The sequence below is a fragment of the Taudactylus pleione genome, unplaced genomic scaffold, assembly GCF_031769625.1.
Source record: "Taudactylus pleione unplaced genomic scaffold, aTauple2 ptg000192l, whole genome shotgun sequence".
In the NCBI taxonomy this organism is placed as follows: Eukaryota; Metazoa; Chordata; class Amphibia; order Anura; family Myobatrachidae; genus Taudactylus; species Taudactylus pleione.
This window is the reverse complement of record NW_028284594.1, coordinates 434,535-460,709: the sequence shown is the minus strand read 5'-3', so window position 1 is coordinate 460,709 and position 26,175 is coordinate 434,535. Positions and strand designations below refer to the sequence as shown.

Sequence of the window (26,175 nt, the reverse complement as noted above, 5' to 3'; positions counted from 1 at the left end):
GTATTGGACAAGTAATAAGAGACTGGGGGAGGGGGTCCAAAATAAATAAAGTATAATGATGGGTTGTTAAAGATCTTATATATGGGAGTTAGATGGTCCCTGATGCCATCCGGTATTGCAGGGATCAAATTCACCCAGATCAGTCAGGTCGCTACCTGGAAAGAGAAAAAGTAGATGCTTTACCTGTACAAGGACCTGCCTGCATGTAAGTGTTGTGCCGGATATCAATATCTCGTGTCAGCTGCCTGTCAGCTGCCTCTCGCTTATTCCCCCATAGGCGCGGTAGTTCACATGCGGCTGTAAATCAGGCTGCCGCGCTGCTCACGCTGACCGAGGAAAACCTCATCATCCCAGAGTCAGCGGTAGTGCAGTGAGCGTGTTAGGTGGTCAGCTGATCGGTTCTGTGGTAGGAGGGTTTGGTTGATGCGCGTTTCGCCGTCTGGCTTGCTCAGTCACCTAATCTTCATACTCACAATGTCCTTGTTAAGATCTGCCTCCGCCGGGGGTGTGTGGCCTGACTGCCGACCTGAGTGGCAGCACTGTATAGGAGCTCCGTCTGAAGAAGCTTATAAACCCCTTTTCCAGCACATAAAGGGACTTTTTCTCCCCCCGCATACTAGTTATAGTGGAGCTTAATACAGGGGAAGTGAAATTATCCTCCCCGGAGTCGTTGGTGCGGAGACGGGAGACCAGCGGCCTACTCGCGCCAGAAGCCGCAGCCTAAATTTTTGGTCACCTGCCCGCGGCGGATAGTGGAGTACGGCGCGGCTCGGCGAAACTCCCCACAGGGTTGTCCTGCAGTTGCCGTGGATGCCGGGTCGCCTACTACCAGCCGCTGTCCCCCACCGGCCGACCTACTATCTCTGAGTTGATCTACTCACCACCCGGGTGCCGCGGATCGTGGCCTGGAGCTCCGGCGGGGTCCCGCGTGGCGCCGCTGCAGCGGGCGCTGCCCGGCGCGCCTGGTCACGGTGAGTGTGTCCCCTGGCCTCTGCTTTCCTCGGCTGTGCCGGTCCTCTCCTCTCCCAGAGCTGCTGACAACCAGACTCCATTAGACGCCTCTGGGGAAACCGATGGCGCCATTTTGGATCAGGGCTACATGCCCATAACATACTTGCTTCTTGCTGGCTCTGCTCTTTTCAACTTTCTGTATGCCCTATCCATTTCAATACTACAATCCCCCTATTGGATGAATATTGCATTCCTCTACATCTTCCTCATACCAGGATAATAGCATACATTGCTGCCATGTTCTTTCAGTGATTTCCTCTCACATCCCTATGAGACCTCCACAGCCCATATTTACCTAATACTACACTGTTGGTAATAGTAACCATCTATCTTCTCATATTTACTATACGAAGACGCCAGTATGCCCAACAAAAGAGGCAAGTTGTCTACTCTCGCACCTCCTATTAAATTTGTAGCACAGAAAACCACCGATTCTTCCTCTACTGGGAAATCTCCGCTGACAACTAAGGTTGATCCTTCTCCTGGCCCTGATGTCAACCTTGATATTTCTGCTGATGGTCCGCTTACTGTCCGCACTCTTCATCAAATGCTTCAGGCATTCCGCACGGACCTTACCTCTGACCTTCAAGTGTCTATTAAACAACTCACTACTGAAGTGACAGGTATTGGAGATCGCACAAATAACTTGGAGACTAAGATGCAAGAACTAGTCTCCTCGCATAATGACCTTCTAACCTCTCACAATTCGGTCCTCACGGAGTTGACGGCTGTCAAAAACAAACTGGCGGATTTAGAAGATAGATCTCGGAGGAACAACGTTAAAATTAGAGGCGTCCCGGAATCGGTATCAAATTCCGAACTCCAGTTCTTTGCTTTAAATATCTTTCAGAAGCTATTGCCATCTGTAGAAGTTCGTGATTTATTGATCGACCGCATTCATCGCCTACCTAAGCCCCGCTCAGCTCCAGTAGGTTCTCCCAGAGACGTTCTCCTGCGGCTTCACTTCTTTCACATCAAAGAAGAGATACTCAGGGCGGCACGTGATTCGACAGATGTGGAAGTTCTTAATAACCTACAGTTGTTTCCTGACTTCTCGATCCATACTATAAATACACGGAGGACATTCCAACCTCTCACGAAGGCGCTTCGGGATAACGACATCCAGTATAGATGGGGGTTCCCGTTGAAGCTTCTAGTACGAAAAGATGGCTCGACATTTATAATCTCTTCCCCGGAAGCTGGCGTTAAATTGTTAGCAGAATGGGAGATTCCGGTCTCGATTCCTACACCTTCACAAGCTCTCCCTATCCAATCGGAGTGGTCTCGAGTGGGATGAAGCCGATTTTTGCTGCCTTTTCTGAAATCCTTTCCTTTTTTTTTTTTCCCAACGTCAGAACTCTGTTTCTTCCATAGATACAGATTTGGATTTCTTTTGCAGTCGTTCCATGTTGTTTCGTTTCATAAGAATTTACTGGTGTAAGGTCTGTTGTTTATTTACAACTTCTGTGTATTGTTCTGTTTACAATAAGTGGTTTACTATTTGATTACAATAATCCCTTTCTCCTCCTCCTATCCTCTTTTCCATCATAATATGTATAGGGATTATCTCCCTGTTGTTAGGGTGGAGAGGGGTAGGTAAATATGTTATATTATTATATGTTTATATTATGTCTCATAATAGGTCTCAGGGATGGGTATTGTCACGACCCGCCCCACATGTTAACCATGTTGCCGTATTGTTTTCTCACGGCAACTACTATGGCCCGATATACCGGGCCTTTTGGGTTCTCTATTTTTCTTTTTTGCCTTTGTTTTTTATTTTTCTCCTTTTTCCTTATTTACATCTGTAACCTTTTTCTTTTGTTTTGCTGCTGTCTGACATGTATACTTGGTGGAGCTTACATTATGCACTGTTTTAAATGTCCCAATGGTTAAGGTTCTTTCGCTAAATGTCAAGGGGCTTAATTCCCCACAAAAGAGACGTTTGGCTCTTTCTACTTTTCATCATCATAAGGCTAATATTGTAGCTCTCCAGGAGACGCTCTTCTCATCCTCAGCCCCCCCCCCCCGTATTTAAGGATCATAGATACCCTGTATGCTACACTGCTAATAGCCCTCTCAAACGTAATGGAGTTGCTATACTGTTTCATGTTAACACTCCATTTGAGTTACATAGGAAAGTGGAAGATGGGAATGGCAGGTTTCTTATTCTCATTGGGAAGGTTGAGGAGACTTTAGTGACTTTGGTATCTTTATATGCCCCCAATTCCCGACAGGTTCCCTTTTTACGAGACACCTTTGAGGAAATATCTAAAGTTAGACAAGGTGCACTCATTTTGCTGGGCGACTTTAATTTAGTCCTCGATCCTAAACTAGACAGGTCCTCGCCGCAAGGACATTCTTCCCCTCGTGAAACGAACCCATCGTTGGCCTTTAAGAAATTATTGGCGGAATATGATTTGTATGACACTTGGCGTACTTATCTACCTGATGAGAGGGATTATACCTTTTATTCTCCGGTCCACAATAGTTACTCCAGAATCTATCTAGTCCTTCTGGATAAACGAACTCTGCAATCTACTAAAAAGGTTAAAATCCTCCCTATTGCTTGGTCTGACCACGCGCCTGTCCTGTGGATTTGGAGTATAGGCCAACACATTTCCCCTAGGCGTCCCTGGCGCCTTCCTGAGTACCAATTAAAAGACCCAGAGACTCTGCAGGCCCTAACTGATTCTCTTAAATTATATATTCAGACTAATTCCCCTACCGATACTTCTGTTTTCACACATTGGTGTGCCTTAAAAGCAGTACACCGTGGTACTTCCATTCAAAAAGGAGCTCAATTTAAGGCTCGCTCTCGTGAATTACAGAATAATCTGGAATCGTCCCTTCGGTCCTTAGAGTCCCAAAATCAAACTCATCCCACTAGAGCATTGCGCAAACAACTCCAAGAAGTGCGAGCGCAACTCCAAAAGCTCTTTATGTCACGTATGCAGGCGGCTTTTACGCGTTTACGACATAAGTTCTATACGGCCGGCAATAAAGCCTCCCGCCTATTAGCCCGTAAGTTGAGGGGCCAGCAAACTCGCAATAGAATTAAATGTTTATTAACCCCCTCGGGAACTAAATGCCTTAATCCTCTTGACATTGCTAATTTATTTTCGGATTATTATGCGAAATTATATAATCTGTGTGAGGATCCCTCAATCCCCCAACCTTCAGCTACTGTTATATCCTCTTTCTTAGATAATCTATCTTTTCCCTCCCTGGATGCGGACGGCTTGGAGTCACTGAACGCCCCTTGGTCCTTGAAGGAAATTCAGGAAGTCATTCAGAAACTACCCAGGGGCAAAGCCCCTGGCCCTGATGGCTTTTCAAACTCCTTTTACTCTGTATTTACTGAAGCCCTCTCCCCACTTTTGCTAAATTTATTTACGGAAGCCTCCGATATGGGATCCTTCCCACCTGGTAAAGACCCCTCTGAGAGTAAAAATTATAGACCCATCGCGCTCCTTAATACGGATGTGAAAATTTTTGCTAAATTAATTGCCAATCGTTTAAACCCACTGCTCCCCCGTTTGATATATCCTGATCAAGTTGGGTTTGTTCATGGGCGCCAGGCTCCCGACAACACCCGGAGGGTTTTGGACTTAGTGGAATGGGTGTCGTTCAATAAGGGACAATGCCTTCTTTTATCCCTTGACGCTGAGAAGGCGTTTGATCGGCTTCACTGGGACTATATACGTCAGGTTTTACATCGGTATGGATTTTGGGGCAATATTCTCCGATCCATTAATGCCCTTTATTCTGATCCCTCTGCTCGTGTCTTTAGTAATGGATTTCTCTCCTCACCCTTCTCAATTTCTAACGGCACCAGACAGGGGTGCCCACTTTCCCCATTAATATACGTGTTGGCCATAGAACCCCTTGCTCAAAAAATTCGACAATCATCTGAGTTCCCAGGGCTCTCTGTGTATGATACATCCCATAAGCTATGTCTGTTTGCAGATGATGTTTTGTTATTTGTCACCGACCCGGAGATTTCGCTGCCATCGCTCCAAGGCATTTTAGATACTTACAGTGCAGCATCCTATTATAAATTGAATGTTACAAAAACTGAAGCCTTACCTATTAATATCCCGTTATCCTTTTATTTGGAATAAGTCTTCCCTATCCTATTTGGGAATTAATATACCATCCTCTATTGATGACGTCTTTACTGGAAACTATGCTCCCCTTTTGCTGCAATTGTCCTCTCTAGCCACTGCCTGGATGAGCCACGAGATCTCCTGGTTGGGCCGTATAGCGGCGTTCAAAATGATGCTCTTACCAAAATTGATGTACCTGTTCCGTGCTATTCCATATGCTATCCCAGGGAAACTACTGCAACAGATGCGCCGCTTGATGGTTTCTTACGTCTGGAAAGGCAAAGCTCATAAAATGGCTTATAGTCGCATGGTTCGTCCTAAACCTCAGGGAGGCCTTAATCTCCCTGACCTGACTAGATATCATGAAGCGGCCCTTCTTTCTCAAATATGTGACTGGTCTCTCCCTCCTGCAGTCAAACCCTGGGTTGATCTAGAGCATGCACTCCTGCGGCACTTTACCCTCCCTGACCTTTTATGGATACCTCATAGATTGCGACCACAACTCCCTTTTTTCCCTAAAACAATATTGGACACTTTAAAAGTTTGGGATAACAGTCTGTCGGCCCATTTCGACTTTGCCTTACCTACCAGAAATGTTTCTCTTCAGGCGCTGAGAAGGGTCTTGCCTAATCTCAATTTGTCCTACTGGATGTCCTTGGGCATGGTGTCTCTCGCAGACTTTCTTTCCCCGTCCTCTTTATTATCATACACAGATCTGTGCATTAAGTACCCATTGGGATCATCAGCCTGGTTTTATTATCTCCAACTCACACATTGGTATGCTCTGATGAACACCGGCCCTACAGTATTCCAGACTCCACCACATCTAATTCTGAGTAAATTTAATAACCCCTCCTCTAGGGGCGCAATATCTTTTTGGTATTCCGTACTCTCCCCCAGAGCCCCGACGGTTAAGTCCCCTGCTCAGCTCCGGTGGCAGATCTTCAACGTACCTTTACCTTCTCACAATGGGAGACTATCTATCTCTCTACCTTCTCTATATCTAAATGCACTAACCATATTGAAATGTATGTAAAACTTTTAAATAGATTATATTTGACACCCTCTAGATTGCATAAAATTTGGCCTACAGTCTCAAAGTTCTGTTGGCGTCTCTGTCATTCTGAAGGATCTATTTTTCATGTCTTCTGGGATTGCCCTTTAATACGCCCCTTTTGGGAGGAAGTGTTCAATCTTATTAAAGATGTCCTAGGTCTCACCTTAACCCCAGATCCTTCCCTCGCCCTTCTCCACTGGTATCCAATCTCTGTTCCCAAATCTGACCGATATGTTCTTGGACATATTCTGATTTCTGCTAAAGCTACTATCGCTCAGAGTTGGAAATCCGCTTCCCCTCCCCCATTTGCTAAAGTCATAACTAAAACATAATCCCATTTTGAAATGGAGAGGAGGGAGGTTCCTTACTCTATGACTATTTCATCCCCTACTGTAAAATGGTATCCTTGGTATCTGTATGTTACAGATGGTGGAGCGCCACCCCTATCCCTACCCTCTCCGGTTCCTCAAAGTGCCTCTCCTTTCGATCTAAATGAGATTCCAGAGAGGGACTAGCACATCTAAGTACTTGTTCAGGCAGCTATGGTTCCTCTATTGGTTCTTTTTTGTTTGATATCTCCAAGTGTACTGTCACATCCTTTTATTTTATGTATGTTCCCCCCTTTTTTCTCTTTCTGTACCCCATAAAAATTTTGTACTATATTCAATAAAAATTTATTGATGAAAAAAAAAAAAGATCTGCCTTCGCCAATGATAGCTCTCTTAAGAGTGATTGACAAAATGCTGTGCCAATCACAGCACACTAAATGTAATAACCAATCATCAGCCAGGGCCAGGACAACATGCTTAGCCAGTGATTTAGCAGACAGTGAGATAAATTGATCCAGCATTTGTTTAGTATAAAAACATGCATTTGGAGCATATGTTTCTATGTATAGAAATACTACAGTAATAAAGAGGGATGTATTAAAATTATCACAATAGTACAAAGCAGTTATTAAGGAGGTACCATTGTAATTAAGGTAAGTATTGTTATTTATGTCAGCCATGTAAGATAGGAAATGCGTAGAATGAATTCTTATGTATTATACAAATGAAAACCAAAGTGGGAATCATTGCATAAAAAATCATAAAATAATCAGACGAATTATCATAATAGATCCCATTATTTGATTCTCCATATTCGGTATGTGCAATTATTATAAATAATTAAGTTAATCAATTAATATAAAATGTGCAATTTAGTACTATTGTCTGAGTGATATAGTGTAGAAATAAAATAAAATTAAAATTATGGTACGTTTTAATTGCTTTACAATTGTGACATGTTCTGTAGGTAAGATTTAGATCTCAATCAAAAACAGGTATATTAGACAGGTGCTCCTCTCAAAAAGTTAAATTGCGTGAAAAAGACTTGTAAAAATTAATTCAAGTGTTATTGTGCAAAGAAAAAAAAACTGGTGAATTGAATAAAGCAGAACAATTTAAGGATTCATTCATAAAAAGGCGCTGAAGTTGATGTTTTCATTCATCCCATTTGGGGCAATACTGCCTAATCTGAATGTCCAGTAACTTTCTTTTTTCAAAAACTCTTTAGTAGCATCTCCTCCTCTGATGCCTAAGTTCAGAGTCTCAAAGCCAAATACTTTCAAGCCTTTGACTGAGCCACTATGTTTGAGATAAAAGTGTTGGGCTACTGTAGTTAGTTGTTTCATCTTGGCCATATCAGATCTAGCATGTCTGATATTGCCCATGTGTTCTAGTCTCCATACGTGATATGATTCCTACGTACTTCCTCCCACATGAACACATAATGCAGTAAATTACATTTTTACTGCGGTATTTGACAAAGTGTTTCAGTTTTACTTCCTCTCCAAATTTATCTTTGATTTTCTTGATGTTAATAATGTGGTCACAAAGTTTACAAGATCCACATGGATGGGTCCCTATCACTGTTGTTTTTTAGGGGGATACTTTATATAGTGACTCCTCACTAAATTGTCTTTAAATTCATCGATCTTCTCCAACTCTTAACAACTGTTTTATCGAGTTTGGCTGCGAGATCTGATTCTGAAAGAAGAATAGACATGTTTTTTAATAACATTTTTTATTTTCTTCCAGTTACTACAGAAGTTTCATACAAATCTGATATTATCAGATTTTTTCTGTCAATGGATTTGATTCTGCCAAAAATCAGATTTTCATGTTTCGTTTGGGATGCAAAATTACATGATTTTTACCACTGTATCCTCTCTTTTTCAAACAATTAACCAAATCTAGGCTTTTTGTTTGATATATTGCATTATCAGGACAATTTCTTCGGAGTCTCAATAAATCTCCTTTGGGTATGTTCTCCAGGGTGGGAGGGAAGTGTGAGCTTGAATTATGCAGAAGGCTGTTGGTTGCTGTCTGTTTTCTGTATAGCTCTGTGGCTATCATGTTGTCCTTCTCTCTGTATAGTCTTAAGTCTACAGAAAAAAAGAGATTTGCCCCCCAGCACACTGCAGCAAAAACAATACTTAAATCCTACATGATAATAGAGATTTAGAGGTATTAGTTACACACATTTGCAAATATATGAATAAGCGCCAGGCCAATCATCAAGGCTCCTCTATACTGGCGTCCCTAACATTAAGGGGCTCACGTCCGAGAGGCTAGGCACCCAAAAACAAAATTTTTGCAATTTTTTTTGTTTTTTTGCTTCTTTTTTTTGCTAGTCTTAAGTCTAGAAAGGACATACTGGTGGGACTTACTTCATATGTAAACTTTAGGTTTACGTTATTTTTATTGAGAGTAGTAATGAACAGATCTAATTGTTCAAAGTCACCTTCCCAGATAACCAATATATCATCGATATATTGAAGCCATGTGGTAACATACTTGGTTAATTGGTCATTATGCTCACGAATGCCACTTCTCACTCCACCACAGAAATAAATTAGCATACGTGGGGGCACAAGCTGCCCCATCACTGTGCATCTGGTCTGCAAGAAAAATTGATCACTGAAAGTAAAATAGTTTTTGTATAAAACAAAATGGAGAAGTTTCAGAAGAATTTGCGAATGTTGTCTAAACCTTCCATCATCAAGAAGTATCTTATAGCGACTATGCCATCATCATTGCTAATACTAGAGTAGAGTGATTGTACATCTATACTAACCAAGTTGTTATCATTTAGTTGCATATCATTGATCTTCTTGAGTACATCGGTGGTATCCTGGACATAGGAAGGAAGTCCTGTGACATGGTGTCATAAGTGTGTGTCGATGAAAATACTGGCCTTTTCAGTGATGCTACCTATTCCTGACACTATGGGTCTTCCCGGTGGTTCACTCAGATTTTTGTGTACTTTGGGGAGCAAATAAAAAGTTTGAATTTTAGGACTGTCAATGGATAAGTATTCTTGCTCTTGCTTAGTGATCACTCCCTCTTGAGCAGCCTTATTGACAATATTCATATAGAGATCTTTGAAATTGTCAGTAGGATTCAGCATCAGTTTAGTATAGCAGTTATCATCCAATTGTCTCTTTGATATATAGATCTGTAGGATACAGGACAATATTTCCGCCCTTGTCCGATTGTTTGTTAATGATATCAGGGATAGCCTTAAGTTCATGTATAGCCTTCCTTTCCTTCCAGTTGAGGCTCCCTTGATGTTTCCGTTATCTGTTTTTTATGAATGTCATCAAATTACCTAGAGACTAGGTTCATAAAAACTTTCACTTCTGGACACACATGTCCTGTGGCCAAAAAGTTTATTTTTTTCTTGCAGATAGGTCTGGTTGTGGTTTGAGTACACTGGTTTTCATCCCTCAGATCTGGAGTATTTCTTGGTTATATTTCTATGGACATGCTAATGATTTTACTACTCAATACCTGTACACTACGGCAACACTGATATCACTCTGATAAAGCCCATATACAACAGACGGCTGGAGATTTCAGCTAAACACTGCCATTAGCTCCAGAGAGCCAGGTAACAGTTTGTGCTGATTAGCGGCCAGCCTGTTAGTGAATGCTATTTACTTACTAATGGCTGAGCCCTCTATACGCTGGGACAGTTCCTATTTAGGTTCACATCATTGGGGCTCGTGGACTATGGATATCATATTGTTTGTCCCAGGAGCACCTTTTTTATCACACTAAAGAGAGAATTTATATGTTGAAATCCATTTCTCACAGCTTATGGAACATTGATACATAAAGGATTCTCCCTATTATACATTTCTTTTCTTAATTTTTATGGAACTTTTTTTTCATTAATTCCTCGGTGGAATATTGTATTGTACTGTCTTTTTTGAATATATAAATTGATTATTAGAAAAATTAATGTGCAATTTTTTTTATATATGCATTAGATTTATATAATTTTTAGATGGAATCAAATTGTTCCCTTATTTATATACAGACCCTTTCGCTCGCAGACTGGCAGTGATTTCTGCCATAGTCAGAGGTGTAGCTAGGAGCCATGATGCCCGGAGCAAGGGTATGTTGTGGCACCCCCCCTCACCTGTACTGACTTGCGGGCGTGGCCAACATGTGGGGGCATGTGAGCATTTCAAAGGAAAAAGATCCAACATTTACGACAGAACCGTTGTTGTATTATTTATAAATTCAATACATAAAGTTAGTGAGTTGCTGCAGTCTAAATTTATATATATGTATGTATGTATATATATATATATATATATATATACATACACACACATACTGTGTATATAGAGAGAGAGAGCACAAGAGAGAGAGAGAGAGAGAGAGAGACACTGTTTTAATTATAAAAGTGTATGGACAGATGCTTGAAATATTTAGTAAAAAATCTGTCCGCGAGGCTACACCCCTATTTGTGAGGCTATGTCCCCTTTTCAGCTGCACACAGGTGTCAACGCGGGGAGGGACGCCACTGCATGGCAGCCCCGGAGAAGTAAGGAAATAAGGTGGCAGTCCTGGATTTTCGCCAATGACAAAAAAAACTTCAGTTTTCGCCGCTAATTGAATACGGCCATTAGTATCAGAAGCACTTGTACGTATTCAAGTGATCAACAAACTTTTTTGATACTAAATCCAGACGTACCGCTCAGTGGTGGAACTAGAGAGTGGTGGGCCCAGGTGCAAGAATATGCTTCGGGCCCCCTCCCGCCCATTCCTGCCACCGTCGCACCCCAACAGTTTTTTACCCCCCCCACTCCCCCTCCCGTAATTAGATTCAGTGTCTGTCCTGCTGCCCAGCCCTGTTTTTTCACCACCCCTTACTGCCCCGCCAGTCAGTAAATCCAGTCTGCCCAGCCCAACTGTGTCAGCCTCATTCTCTCCCCCAACCCCAGCATCTCAGCCTCATTCTCCTCCCCCCCAGCCCTAGGGTGTCAGCTTCATTCTCCCTCCTAGCCCCAGCATCTCAGCCTCATTCCCCCCCCAGTCCCAGCATGTCAACCTCATTCTCCCCCAAGCCCCAGCGTCTGTCAGCCTCTTCCCCCCCCAGCCCCAGCGTGTGTCTCAGCCTCTTCCCCCCCAGCTCCAGTGTGTGTCTCAGCCTCTTCCCCCCCCAGCCCCAGCATGTGTGTCAGCCTCTTCCCCCCCCCAGCCCCGGCGTGTGTGTCAGCCTCTTTCCCCCCAGCCCCGACGTGTGTGTCAGCTTCTCTCCCCCCGAGCCCCAGCGTGTGTCTCAGCCTCTTACCCCCCCAGCCCCAGCGCGTGTCTTAGCCTCTTCCCCCCCCAGCCCCAGCATGTGTGTCAGCTTCTTCCCCCCCAGCCCCAGTGCGTGTCAGCCTCTTCCCCCCCAGCCCCAGCGTGTGGGCCAGGCCGCGGCGAGTGTCTGTCATATCGGAGCCGAAGCGGCCAAAGCGGGCCCGCTCTGGCTCCAATTTTTGTTAATGGGGACCAGGTCGGTGGGCAGCGGTGCTGTCAGATGCAGGCGGCCATGGGCCCCTGCACCACAGCGGGCCCCGGTGCAAGGCACCGGCTGCACCGCCGCTAGTTCCGCCCCTGATGCCGCTTTATTTCCTTACTTCTCCGGGGCTGCCATGTCACGCTATAGGAACACTATTTATTCAACTATCTAGGAGGGCAGCCTGTTCATCCTCTTATCCTGAGTGCCGAATAACAAGCAGACTATATATACATATATATACTATATATATATATATATATATATATACTGTATATATATATACTGTATATATATATTTATATATAGATATAATATATATATATACATATACATATAGATGCATATATGTATGTATACATATATATATATCAATATCAGGGCTCGACAAATCCCAGGGGCCAGGTCGCCATGGCTACCAGATTTTGCTGCCTGGCTACCAGATTTTGCTACCTGGCTACCAGATTTTGCAGTGAGGGAGGAAGCAGATCCTCATAAGCTCTGGAGGAGATTTGTGCCTATAGTATTGCGGTGTTCATATCATGCACAGGAGTGCATGTGCTGAGTGTCGCCTGCGGCGACTGCTGTGCCCGGCCTGCGCCCCTCTCCATTCTGGCCTCCTCTGATCTCTGCTGTCTGTCCCAATTTACGCTGATCCCCCTGTACGTCCCCGGCTCTCTACTGTCTCCTATCTCCGGCTGCATAGAGCTCTCCGGTAGCAGGGTCTATGCGTGGCCAAGGATTGCGGAGTGGCTTCAGAGGGATAGTGGTGTGACCATGAGGAGAGGGGGTTTTGTTGTACTTTCTGGCACCAGTGTTTTATGTGAAATGTGGTCCGTTATTACTGGACGGTGGAGCAGAGGAGCTGTGCAGAGCAGTGAAGGGGCCTCCATTTTACTGTATCCATTCAACTATGACCATTTTGTGGACTAGTATAGTGTGTATAACAGTTGCATAACCCACAGCGTTGTGCTCCCCACTCACTCCCGTAAAAAAAATTTTTGGGGGGGTGGTAGGCTGGCTCCTACAATTTCATCCTGGCTCCTAGATTTTAGAATAATTTGCCAAGCCCTGATATATATATATATATATATATATATATATACACAGTATATATATATATATATATATATATATATATATGTATATATATATATATATATATATATATATACACTTTATATAAACATATATATACAACAATTATACATTACAGGAGCAGCCAGCACGCACCTCTTTTCTTTATTTGTGGTGGGTACATTCGTGGCTTCTCTGTGTGTGCAGTACCTGGCAGATCTGGCCTTAAGCCCCGCCCCCAGACCTAAGTCCTGCCCCCGTTGCTGCTGGACCTAAGCCCCGCCTCCCGCTTGACATCTGCCGTCAGTCTCCAGACTCAGAGTGCAGGTATAGAGGGCTGGATAGGCATCATCACTGCAAGGGGCTGTGGCTTCGTGGCGGATCGTGTCCCGTCCACGAATGTAACGCAATCTGTTAGGATCCAGGCCAGGAGAATGAATTAGTGTGTGCCCGGCACGGCAGTCTGTCAGCAAATAGACACCTGCCGGAGTAAGACTTAAGCCAGCACCCTCTGACTTTTTCGGAGCCTGAAGCTCGCGCTCCGCTGGAACCGCCCTCCCTACGCCCCTGGCCATAGTAGAATCTTTATATAAGCGCAGTACCAAGTTTTCATTTTTGAATAACGCAAATACAGCAGGAGGTGTATGACACTACCTGCTGCATTTTCGATCCCAGCACTGTGACGGAAGTCGCAGGCTGAGATCATCATTGCGACCATCGGCGGTTGATGGTCGCAATGGTGGACGGCACCTGGTGGCCGACCAGCTAAATAAGCCTCCGCTTACTTAGACTGGCAGACCTGCTCACTCAGCAGACTGCATACGTCCATGCAGTCCCTGGACTGGCAACTCCCGGAAAACTGGGAGGGCATGCCTTGTTTCTGGGAACACAGCTCGACCCCGCACCGCCCCTTAAATGCCTCTGGCTGTCAATCAAACAGAGGCATTCAAGGGCTTGCGTGCACCTTAGCAGGGCCCATTCTGCACACTCGATAATCGAGAATCTGCGTTCAGCTGTGCACTTTGTAGAGAAGGAAAAGGTATTACGTATTAAGTTCTGGCTTTTTTTTTTGCAGCTGAATAATGAAGTATGCCTAAAATAAAACATTTCTATAATCATTTCTATATTAATCCAAACTAACTTTAGATCATATATTAATTGTGTAATATTACTTATATATAATAATATAGTCACTACCAAATGCCAATAAATACCCAATGTAATGGAAATGTATATGCAAGTAAATAAATAATCTGCTTTAAAAAAGCAATCTTATTAACAAAATTGGATTATGGAAGCTTAAAGGTACTTTATTGCAAACATTTTTCATGAGATTTAGAAAGAAGCAACAAACTGGCAGAAACCACTACAGTATGTTGTTAATTGCAATGAGTTGGAAGCAGCACATTGCCTAAGATTTTGTTGATGAAAGCAGTTTATACAAGCATGCTATTGTTCACTAATAAATTATGTTCCTGCAATGAAACTGGGACAATCAGGAACACATAGCGTAATGATGGTCAGTGGCAAACTCATGATTTTGAAAGGGGGGTTCCAAATACTTGGTTACCGAAACAATTAAAAAACATCTAGCCATAAATAAAAAGATCGATATATAGATAGAAACAGCTTACACAGGATTTAGGAACACTACAGTAAAATACGGGGTACACACACACCGACTGACACAGACACACACAGACAGACACACACACACCTCTATCACTTAGAAACATGAATGCAGCAGGCAAATAAATACAGCCAGCATGATTTACTAAAGACCCCCCTTTCCTCCAGTAGTGGTCTCCCCTTTGCAGTGCGCCCAGTAATAGTCCCCCTTATGCAGTGGCCCCAGTAGTGCCCCTTATATAGTGCCCCCCATAGTAATTCCCCCTTTGCAGTGCCCCCAGTAGTGCCCCTTATATAGTGCCCCCAGTAGTAGTCTCCCCCTTTGCAGTGCCCCAGTAGTGCCCGCAGTAGTAGTCACCCCTATGCAGTGCCCCCAGTAGTGCCCATTATATAGTTCCCTTAGTATTAGTCCCCCCTCTGCAGTGCCTCCTGTAGTACTCCCTCCAGTAGTGCCCCTTATGTAGTCCCCACAGCAGTGCTCCTTATATAGTGCCCCCAGTAGTAGTCCCCCCAATAGTGCCCCTTATGTAGTGCCCCCAGTAGTAGTCACCCTATTCAGTGCCCCTAGAATGGGCCACCCCCCATTCAGTTTCCCCAGTAGGGGCCTCCCTATACAGTGCCCCCAGTAGTGGCTACCTCGTCTATACAGTGCACCTGGTAGCGCTCTCCCTATACAATGCCCCTAGTAGCCACCACCCCCCCTATATAGTGCCCTCAGTAGCACCCCCCTATGCCGTGCCAGTGTCAGTGCCCTTACACACACAGAAAAATTTAAAAAAACACAAGTTACCTGAATCCCCGTACCTGCCATGACTGCCGCTGTCCGCTCCTCCCGGCCCGCTCTGCACTATGGGAGAGACGTTGTGACGGCTCTCCCATCACCCGCTGCGGGGGGAGCTGGAAGGAGGAGCTCCATGGACGCAGCAGCCAATGAGAGTTTGTCTCACTCTTATTTGCTGCTAAAATAAACATACCGCCGCCAGGTAGTACGAGCGTACTACCCGGAGCCGGCGGCAGTGTGCTTGATAGTGTGGAGCGCGGACTGCACTCACTGCAATCTACACTACACTTAGTGATCCGCGGGCAGGTGGGGTTTCTGGGTACTCAAAAAACCCCCTCCATGCGCGTCTGAGGGTTGCAGTGAGCTTATTAAATGAAAGTTCAATTTGGGAATGGTTTTTCACAACTTCTGGTCAAGAATGGGAACTACTTAATTTTACTTTAGACCACAGTGACTAAGCATGCCCTAAAGGGGTTGTTCACCTTTCTACCTCACCCACTAACTAAAGTTGGGTACACAATGCACCGATGTCGGGCTGAATTGCCATTTTGGAACAACAAATCACCTATATCGCTCAGTGTGTACCCGTGTTTACGCATTTCCGAGGACACTTGCGCGCTGCCAAGGTCGTTTGCCAGGTTTGATGTGCTGCAGATCAAACCTAGCGATATCACTAGCGACCGGTGCATTGTTAATGAGTGACGTAATGGTGGTCGTTCTGTTGTTCATTAAAGTCGTCTAGTGTGGACGCACAATTACTGTTCCATTGTCCGATATCAGAACGAATGTCTGTCACTCCAGTGTGTACCCAGTATAACGACACAAGGCATGTAGTTTTGAAAAATCTTTCTTATTCAGAAAAATCAGCTATAAAATCATCTATGACTATGCCCTCCCTATCTGTGTCATAAATGTATTAAGTATTATTTATATTAGATGTTGTTGAGTGTAGAAGATCATGTCATTACTCAAAACTAATGTAATGTAAGATGGCAGATTAATGATGTTGCAGTGTGGTTCTCAGAAGTGATTATTGAGCATGGTTTTGTGCCAGTAGTACGCTCTCATCAAGATTAATGATTATTTATAATCACCTAGAAGATGACTAATCTTGCTGACATGTAAAAATTTGAATGTAGAAGAAACTAGATGGCTATAACAAATAGAAAATTGTAACATATATTTAGTTCAGATTTCTATTTAATGTGCAGTTATGTGTGACATGCAGGGGAAAATTGGGCCACTGGGAACATGGGACAGTTCCGGCTGGGCCACCAGGAGGTGCTCCTGTTCTCCCTCACTCACAGCTGGGGCCGACATTGTTGCCGATCAGATCACCAAAGTGATCCATGGCCGGCCTGAAAGAGGCGTGCTCTGCGCTACCTTTGTACAGTATGCTTTGGAGCTAGACAACCGCAGAGCACTAGGACCCAGTGGCTTGCCTGTAGGCACGACCTCTGACCTATGCATGGCACCCCACCAGTGCTGCATCTTCTCTCCTCTCATTTCCATCTGGCAAGGGCTAGGGATGGCCATCAGTGGGGTGTCCATTGATGGTCACCATCTATGGTTTCATTGGTGATTACCATTTATGGCAAAAACCATCTATGGTGAACCATCGATGACTTGCACCCCTCAGTGGCCACCACTGCTGAGGGCATGGCGGGCCGTGGGCCAATCAGAAACAGGTGTGGGGCTTATCAGCAGCCAGGGGCAAAGCTAAGCTCCATATACCTGCTGAAAAACAAAAACAACCATCGGGTCCTACTCGGTCCCACCGGCCATCAATGGCGGAGAACCATTGGCTCTCTGCAACCGACAGGCTGAACCATCGGCCATGGACAGTTAACCATCGATGGATGACATAGTAACCAACTTTGAAACATTGCAGGGGGTGGCGCAGTTGCTGTATTCCACACAGGGCACTGAAATGTCTGGCATTCCAAGAGAGACCCCGACCCCTCCTCAGAACCCATTCCCATTTAGGGCTGCATCCAGAAATTTCCTGGGCTGGTTTTCCATCCTAATCCCGTGGCTGTAAATAGCATTGATAAAAAAAAATCTTTATTTTGCAGGGGCCTTAAAAAATAGATCCCAATGGACTTATTCTGAGTTGGAAGCAAAGCTAATAAGAGTAAATTTGCATCTTGGCAAAACCATGCTGCACTGCAGATGGGCAGAATTAAAATGTGCAGAGAGCTTTAGATATGGGAGGGGCGTGTCCAAACTCCAATCTAAATTGCAGTGTAAAAATAAAGCTATACAGTATTTGTGGGCTACATGCAAATCAATCAGTATTTATTCTGCATGCAAAAACAATAAATATATTCGCCCCCCTTGCATTGTAGAATAGTTTGTCCCAGGTACAATGGACCTGGTTCTGCTGTATACACTAAAGTGAAAACATGCTAACCCTGCAGCCACCTGCAAATGTATTGAGACACCAACCAGCGGCCTTGCAGATCCAAGCATCTGCGTACAAATATTCAGCGGTGCTCGTTTGCAGCGGTGATAGTTTGATAAACTACCATCTGAGTAACCCTAGGGAATTGGCACCATATTTTTTGCATACGGGATCACAGATGTAGGTAGATACACGCCCTGAAAACAGTCACGACACGCCCTAATTTTTGCCGCCACTCCCTGTTACCAGGACTGGATTATCCATAAGGCAACCTAGGCGCCCGCCTAGGGCACGGTGGGCCCCAAGGGGCCCTAGAAAAATCTAAAAAACCTGTCCTGTCAAAACTCTCCCAGAGAAGCACTGCGCAAGTACCGCGTGATGTCATGACATCACGCGGACCCGCCCACACCCCCAGAGTCCCGCTGCAGTACCGATGTCTGCACTGTCTGTCAAAGACTGTGCATAGGAGGGAAGGAGGGTCATCGTCCATGACCCGCCAGCCAGCCTCCAGCCAGATTCATTGCTGCCTCAGCACAGACTCACCAGTGCCACTAGCAGGGCTGCCATCAGGGGGAAACTGGCGGGACTGGTGTCCCGGGCCCCACAATCCATCCCGCTGATCGCCCGCTCGCTAACCATCCTGCCCATCCGCCTGCATACCATCCTGCTGCCCGGCGCTCATGTGTTTCTGGAAGCCATGCAACAAAGTTTTTTCATTTGGAGACTAGGCCCGGCGCACCTGACATCACGCCATCGAGAGGAGCCGTGTAGCTGTCGCATTAGGAGCAATAACAAGAAGGTAAGCGTGTGGGGCTGGGACACAGAATTGGGGCTAGCAGAGGACACAGAAGGGGGGGGCTGGCAGGGGACACAGAAGGAGGGAGCTGGCAGGGGACATAGAAGGGAGGGGCTGGCAGGGGACATAGAAGGGGGGAGCTGGTAGGGGACACAGAAGGGGGGCTGTTAGGGCACACAGAAGAAAGGAGCTGGCAGGGGACACAGAAGGAAGGAGCTGGCAGGGGACACAGAAGGAGGGCTGGCAGGGGACACAGAAGGAAGGGGCTGGCAGGGGACACAGAAGGGAGGGGCTGGCAGGGGACACAGAAGGGAGGGGCTGGCAGGGGACACAGAAGGGGGAGCTGGCAGGGGACACAGAATGGGGAGCTGGCAGGGGACACAGAAGGAGGGGCTGATAGGGTACACAGAAGGAGGGGCTGGCAAGGGACACAGATGGGGAAGCTAGCAGGGGACACAGAAGGGTGGGCTGACAGGGGACAGAGAAGGGGTGCTGGTAGCGGACACAGAAGGAGGGGGCTGGTATAGGACACAGGAGGAGGAGGGCTGGCAGGGGATACAGAAGGGGTCTGGCAGGGCACACAGAAGGGAGGGGCAGGCAGGGAACACAGAAGGGGGGCTAACAGGGTACAGAGAAGGGGGGGCTGGTAGGGGACAGAGAAGTAAGGGAGATGGCATGGGACACAGAAGGAGGGGAGCTGGCAGGGGACACAGAAGGGGCAGTGGACCACAGCAGCCTGTATGTAATGGGGAGAGGGCCCCCCACCTTGATAGTACTAAGAGGAAAAATCTTAGGGTTAGGGTATTATGGTTAGTTTAGGGGTATGGGGATTAGGGTTGGTGTAGCAGTTTGGGTTAGATGCTAGGCTTAAGGTGCCCACACACTCAGATATTTTGCACGATTTGTCGATTTTGACGCATCTGAATGGCAAACCGTGCAAAATATGTGCAAACCGTGAGTGTCCACTGATGATGATGATGTGCTTTCCCACGGGACTGGATATCATTAAGGACGCACAATAGATCGTTGGTCAGATTGGACTCTTTTTAGCACCATATCGTGTCCAGGAGTGCCGGGCACCTTTAGTTTTGGGATTTGGGTTAGTCTATTAGGTATAGATTGCGTTGATCATGACAAGCTATGGAAATGTTTACGGCAGATGGGCATTCTGGAGCACCTGGAGAAACTGATGCGATCGCTCTACATGAGTCAAAAAGCCACAGTCAGGACAGCTTTTGGCAACACGGATTGGTTCAAGATCAGAAAAGGCGTTTGACAAGGCTGTATTCTCTCGCCAGCTTTATTTAATCTTTACGCCGAAATGATCATGAGACGATGCAGTTTGGACGAGTCTACAATTGGAGTAAAAATCGGAGGTAGGAACATCAACAATCTATGATATTCCGATGACACGACTCTGCTTGCTGAAAGTAGAAAAGACCTAGAATATCTGGTCAGAAGAGTCAAAGAAGAAAGCGAGAGCATGGGACTGTACCTCAACATCAAGAAAACAAAGATAGTGACTACGGCAAGTGACGATGCAGTCCATAGTGCAATCGATAATGAGGAAGTCGAATCGGGACGACACTTCCTCTTTCTGGGTTATAAGATTGATCGCAGTGGATAATCATCTACTAAAATAAAGCGACGAATTGCACTTGGCCGCAGTGCTATGCTAGGAATGACAAAGATATGGAAGAGCAATGATATCAGCAGCGCAACAAAAGCAACCAACCAGGTCAATGCAATTGTTTTTCCGATCTTTATGTATGCATGCGAAACCTGGACACTCAAGAAGGCAGATCGCAAGAGAATCGACGCTTTTGAATTGTGGTGCTGGAGGCGAATGCTGCGCATACCATGGACAGCAATGAATACGAACAAGGCAGTCCTTGAGCTGGTCAAAAAAAATATCATCAGAAGGCAAAATCACCAAACAACGACTCTCGTATTTTGGACATGTCATGCGGGCTAATTCCCTAGAAACTGCTCTAATGCTTGGATTCGTCAGCGGGTCCAGAAGAAGAGGACACTAAAGAACTCGTTGGCTGGTCACAATAAAGTCTGACACGAACATGCCCATGAATGACCTGAAGGAAGCGGTCAGAGAAAGAGAAGCGTGCCATTCACTGATCCATAAAGTGTCCGAAATTCGATGTAGACTAAACGGATAATCATCATCATTAGGTATAGGGTATTAGGGTTGGTGTAGTGGTTTGGGTTAGGGTATTAGTGATGGGGTATTAGGGATGGTGTAGCGCAGAGGTTTTCAAACTCGGTCCTCAGAACCCCAAACAGTGCATGTTTTCCAGGTCTCCTCATGGAATCAAGTGAGATAATTAGCTTCACTTGTGGATTTTTTTAAATTTGTCAGTGATTAATGAATGCACCTGTGCACCTGCCAGGAGATCTGTAAAATGTGAAGTGAGGACCGTGTTTGAGAACCACTGGTGTAGCGGTGTAGGTTAGAGTATTAGGGTTAGTTTAGGTGTTTGTGTTAGGGTATTATGGACAGGGTATTAGGGTTAGTTTAGGGACTAGGGTATTAGGGTTAGTTTAGTTGTTTAGGTTAAGGTACTAGGGAAAACATAGAAGAGGGCCCCAAACAGGTATCTTGCCTAGGGCCCCATGAGGTCTAAATCCGGATCTGCCTGTTACCTCCAACAAAATGGCCCCTGTCTGTCAATCACTAGAGATTAAATCCTCACTACAAAACACCGATAATTTTTTCCAATCAGCCTCCAAGTCTCCTGTGAGTGCAGGGATGGATGGGATGGATAGTGAAACAATGTAGGAATAGCACTTCAGCAGTAAAACCAACAGCTGGACTACTATTTAAGAGAAACAATACTTTTTTTCTGTCAAATACCATCCCATCTAATACTGCGCTCGGAGAAAATAACAAGAGCTACCTGGGATAATGGAGATTACAGGTTGCAGCACAAAACAACACATTCTAAGTGCAATATTAGGACTACAAACAAATGTAAGCTATGTATATCACCTTCATCTAATCATTTCAGTTTTGGGGTTTTGTAGTGCTAAAAGCCTTGTACCATATTTAAGTCTCATCCCCTTCATCACTGGAACCTGATCAGATTGAATAGAAAGCTTCTTGACAGGTCCGTTGATTAGGACATCATGCTCCTTTGCATTCTCATGCACTCCGATCCTGGAACAGGCTAGCCACAATTATCATATCCAGGCCTGCACTTTACATGGATTCTAAGGTGATCAGTTTACATTCATCTATTTAGTCTGGGTTGGGTACGGGATACCGGCGCTCAGGATTCCGGTGGTAAGAATCCTGAAGCCGACATCCCGACTGCGTGGGAATACTGACACTGGCCGGTAAGTACCCTAACCCTACCCCTATACCTAACCCTCCTTCCCCACAACTCAAACCTAAGCCCCCCCACCCCTGCAGCCTAAGCCTAACCACCCCCCCCCCCCTGCACAGCCTAACCCTTGCTCCCGAAGCCTATCCCTAACCCTCCCCATAGTGCCCAACACTTCCCCTAACCGCAATATTTATCATCAAGATGTCATCGTTCAGGATGCCAGCGCCAGGATTCTGACTGGTGACGGGATTCCGACGCCAGCATTCTGAGCGCCGGCATCCCTTTTGTCTTATATTCAATTTATAACATGACTATAAGTACAGTTCTGTTAATGTTAGCACACACATATAATATTTTAATTCGTGGAACTCAATCAACTTTGCAGTGTCAAACTAATTACTTCCTTTTTCCACATAACACATCATATGCACCACACATGAATATGTCACATCCTTTATGGTTTGCTGAAACAGGGCAAACTGTAAGTACTAGAAACCAGTAGTAATTTATCAATGGAGCATTTTTTCTGCTATCCCTGAACATTACTACCCAAGGCACAGGGGCGGTTTAACAGAGGAGCTGGTCTGTGTACAATCTCTGTGCTCCTGCCCCCCCTCTTGTCGGCACATTCCTAAGTTGACTCTGGCACTGTGTTAGAGTCTACTGCACATGTGCAGATCTCTGGGAACATGAGGTGCGGGAACTACACACCCTGCACCCATTGCAGAGACCCCCATGCCGTGGCAGCTGCATACATGGCGGCTTTCTGGCTCTGGAAGGGGAGGGGAGGGAGTCAGGTCAACAATGCATTGGGGCATGGCCAAGTTGGTGTGGAGGTGAGAGATTGCATCAGGGCCAGATTAAAGCTTGTAGGGGCCCCAGGGCAACTAAGATGTGGGGGCCCACTTCACTTCAAGTCGCATGGGCCAATCGGAGCCCACCAACTTCCCCAACCAACTCACATTCCCCTCCCGCACCCAAGCTAAACGGAGCCCTACTGCGCCCCTGATTACTCACCTACTCATCACTGACATGACGCTGATGATGGGACTCGTGAGCCACTCTGCGCTGTATACAGTAGCACTGATTGTGCTGCTGCATGCAATAAAAGTTCTGCTACATAAAAGTCAGTGTTGCTGCATACAGCACAGCATTGACTGCAGAAGTTGAACACAATCGCGGCAGCTGAGCCCCCATTCGGGAACAGGTGCCACTGGGCACCTGTTCTCAGCAGGGTCACACCAACCCTGTGTGGGGGCCCCGGAGCTGACGCCCCTGTCGCCCCCCTCCCCTTAATCCGGCTCTGGATTGCATAATCATGGCCCGGTCCCCACTATATAATGCTGCTATTACCATCATTGTAAAGGCGAGACCATGATGATGTGAATCAGAGCAAAATGCATCATACAGCCACCCTGACTGCACACTTCACTTGGGACGTGGGTGGCCATGAGCAGATTGAGGAACCTTTTAGGAGAGTAGGCAAGTATGGCCTGTAGATTCAGCCCTAGGTGGGAAATGTTTCTAACCAGTTATCTATCATGCATACCTGCAAAACAGTCTAGTCTGTAAAGACTGTTCTTAAATATATTGTGGTTATCCAAGTATCAGCTTGCCCCAGCAGCCATGTTTGGCAAACAGGCCATGCTGGGACTTTTAATTTGTCAAAAACAAAGTGTTTTAAATCTGTTTTTACCTCTTCATTACCTTCATACCCGCCGTGCTGGGATAGGAAGCTCTGGTGCTATTGGCACCCTGGTTGGTTATACCCAGCATTTATGAAGGATTTGGAACCCCTGGGGAATTTAGTCTTGGTGCAAAGTGGCCTGGGGCACGTTTAGAAGCATACTGAGGGCACCCTGCCACTACGAGTAACCCCTCTATCGTTACACCAGCCCAGGCTAGCAAAGCCCAGTGCTAGTTATTCTGAAATCAGGAGTGCCCTATGTCGGTATTCCCTCTGATTTTGAGTTAACTGACACTGGGCTGAAAACAAATTTAATTTATTTTTTAATTCTTTTTTTTACATGCCAAAGTACAGTAGGTGCACAGTGTCGTCTAAGCTGAAAAACATTCGGTTGGGGGGAAAGTGTCAAACTTCCTCCTACACTGAACGATAAACGGCTGGTTGAGTTGGTTAAATCAAACAAGTTTGATTTAACCAACTTGTTTGAATGACAGTTTTGGACTGTTTTTGAACAACCAGATGAAAACCATTTGCTACCAAACATTACACGATTATGGTTCCAGCCAGCCATCTAAATGGCTGGTTGGTGTTCTTTAGTACTGAAATCAATGCATTAAAAGCGAATTATTCGGACTGAGCATTTTCCTTTCACAATCATCCACATATCTGTACGTATTGTATGGTGACAAAGTCCTGCAAATAGTATGACTGAATTTTCACATGATGCATCCATGTGCTCAAATATGCTGAATAAATACAATTCATGTGTATTATTAGCTATCAAAATAGCCAAATAAAGTGAAATGTTGAAAAAGCAATCCAGGAATATGAGGAGGAAGGATGTATGTGTGAAAACAAAAGTATTAAAAGTGCAAACGATGCAAAAATAAATAAGCTGAAAAAATCTTTTTGTAACAGACCTTATATGCTCTTAGCTTGTGGTCTCCTGTCCTCACACATGCTACCATCATTCCTGTCAACCAGTTTTGGCATATTATTCCATTTTTAGGATAGCCATGTGAACCTTTATTTTGGCCCCAGCATGCTGGAGCATGTAGTTCTACATGTCTACAAGCTATTTTTGATGGACTCATTTTCTATATGGAATTCTGCCGAATAGAAGCTAGCGTTTTATCAGTAAGCAAGCCAAGCTGTATTATTGCTGATGGATACATATATTGTATGATGGGGACACATGTCTTAATCAATTTACCATTTTCACAACACAGTTGATCATTATCAGCACATATTTTAACACCAGGACTAAGTGAACTACAGAAGATATACACGTAGAGGTGTATATCATGCACTGCAACATACTCAAAATAGAATACTTACATGTACAAGTCTTATGTCCAACTCGAAATCTGTGAGAGAAAGCACAGTCCGCCAAGACAAACCCCTTTATATAACAAAAGGCATGCGTTTCCTTTCTCATCTACGGATAACCTGAGTGTGTGCACAGACTGCGATTTTTCTCATAAAATGCATTAATCCTAATGAGCTTGTTTCTCTCCTACTTCCACAGCAGAAAACAGGACACAATACTGGTGGTTTAAACATACCAAGGTGCACTAAGCACTGCACCAACCATTGCTTCTATGCCCAAAACATCTTGTTAAAATAAACTCACTCACAAAGAAGTCCAGTTACGGTTTGAACCCCTGTGAGATCTATACCTTCATTGATCCCAATTTCAAGTTCTGTTTGTTCTCCATGTAGTGCAGGGTGAACATTCCTCTGCTTCCTAGATGCTGTGTATCTCACTCATGCACTTTTAGAAAAGATCCCAACATTTCTACCTTTTAAAACAAAACTAACTGACAAATATTTAGCACGCAAATAAGAAAGTGTTTAAGTAGTCCAAACTTAAACCTAATATAAAATTAAGAAACATTTGTATTAGTCCACAACATTTTAAAACCACACTTGGAAAGTTTAGTTTTACTTTTCTTGTAGCTGATCAAAAAGGGATTTTGTCCGAATCAACAACTTTTAACAGAAATGTAAGAACTCATCTTACCTGTGGAGGAAGAGTAAACAGGATAGGTGACAGGACCAGCGGTGTTAGAACCAGGATGATGAACTTCTTGATGCACCAGATTTTTTTGACCAGAGCTACAAGCACAGACATTATGGAGTGGAGTCAGACTGGTGTCAAGCTCTGCTTGGATGTCTATTATATTAGTGTGGAGTGGACAGGAGCTACAGTATCAGGTCACTTTGTAATTAAAACACACACCCCTGTGTAAAGCACCTCCCAGTAACCTATTAACATACAGCTAGACTTTTTTTTTTTTTTTTTAGAAAATGATTTCTAGGAATAGCTGATCTTAAAAGTTTTTCACATTTTCACTTCAGAATTCGTGTTGCAATATTTCCTAATTTCCCTGACATCAAAATGCACAGAATGCCTTTTTTATTACTTAAGGTTTAGGGCTC

At 44.8% G+C, this 26,175-nt stretch overlaps 1 protein-coding gene across 1 annotated transcript in view; it reads right to left on the bottom strand.

Annotated features, from left to right (window-relative positions):
- The window catches only part of SLC13A3 (solute carrier family 13 member 3), a 76,851-nt gene extending 50,984 nt beyond the window's left edge, over positions 1–25,867 (bottom strand). Inside the window, exon 1 of the mRNA XM_088476747.1 lies at positions 25,757–25,867. Coding sequence (XP_088332873.1) covers positions 25,757–25,867 — 111 coding nt within the window. The remainder of the gene's footprint in view (positions 1–25,756) is intronic.
- Between the last annotated feature and the right edge of the window lie 308 nt (positions 25,868–26,175).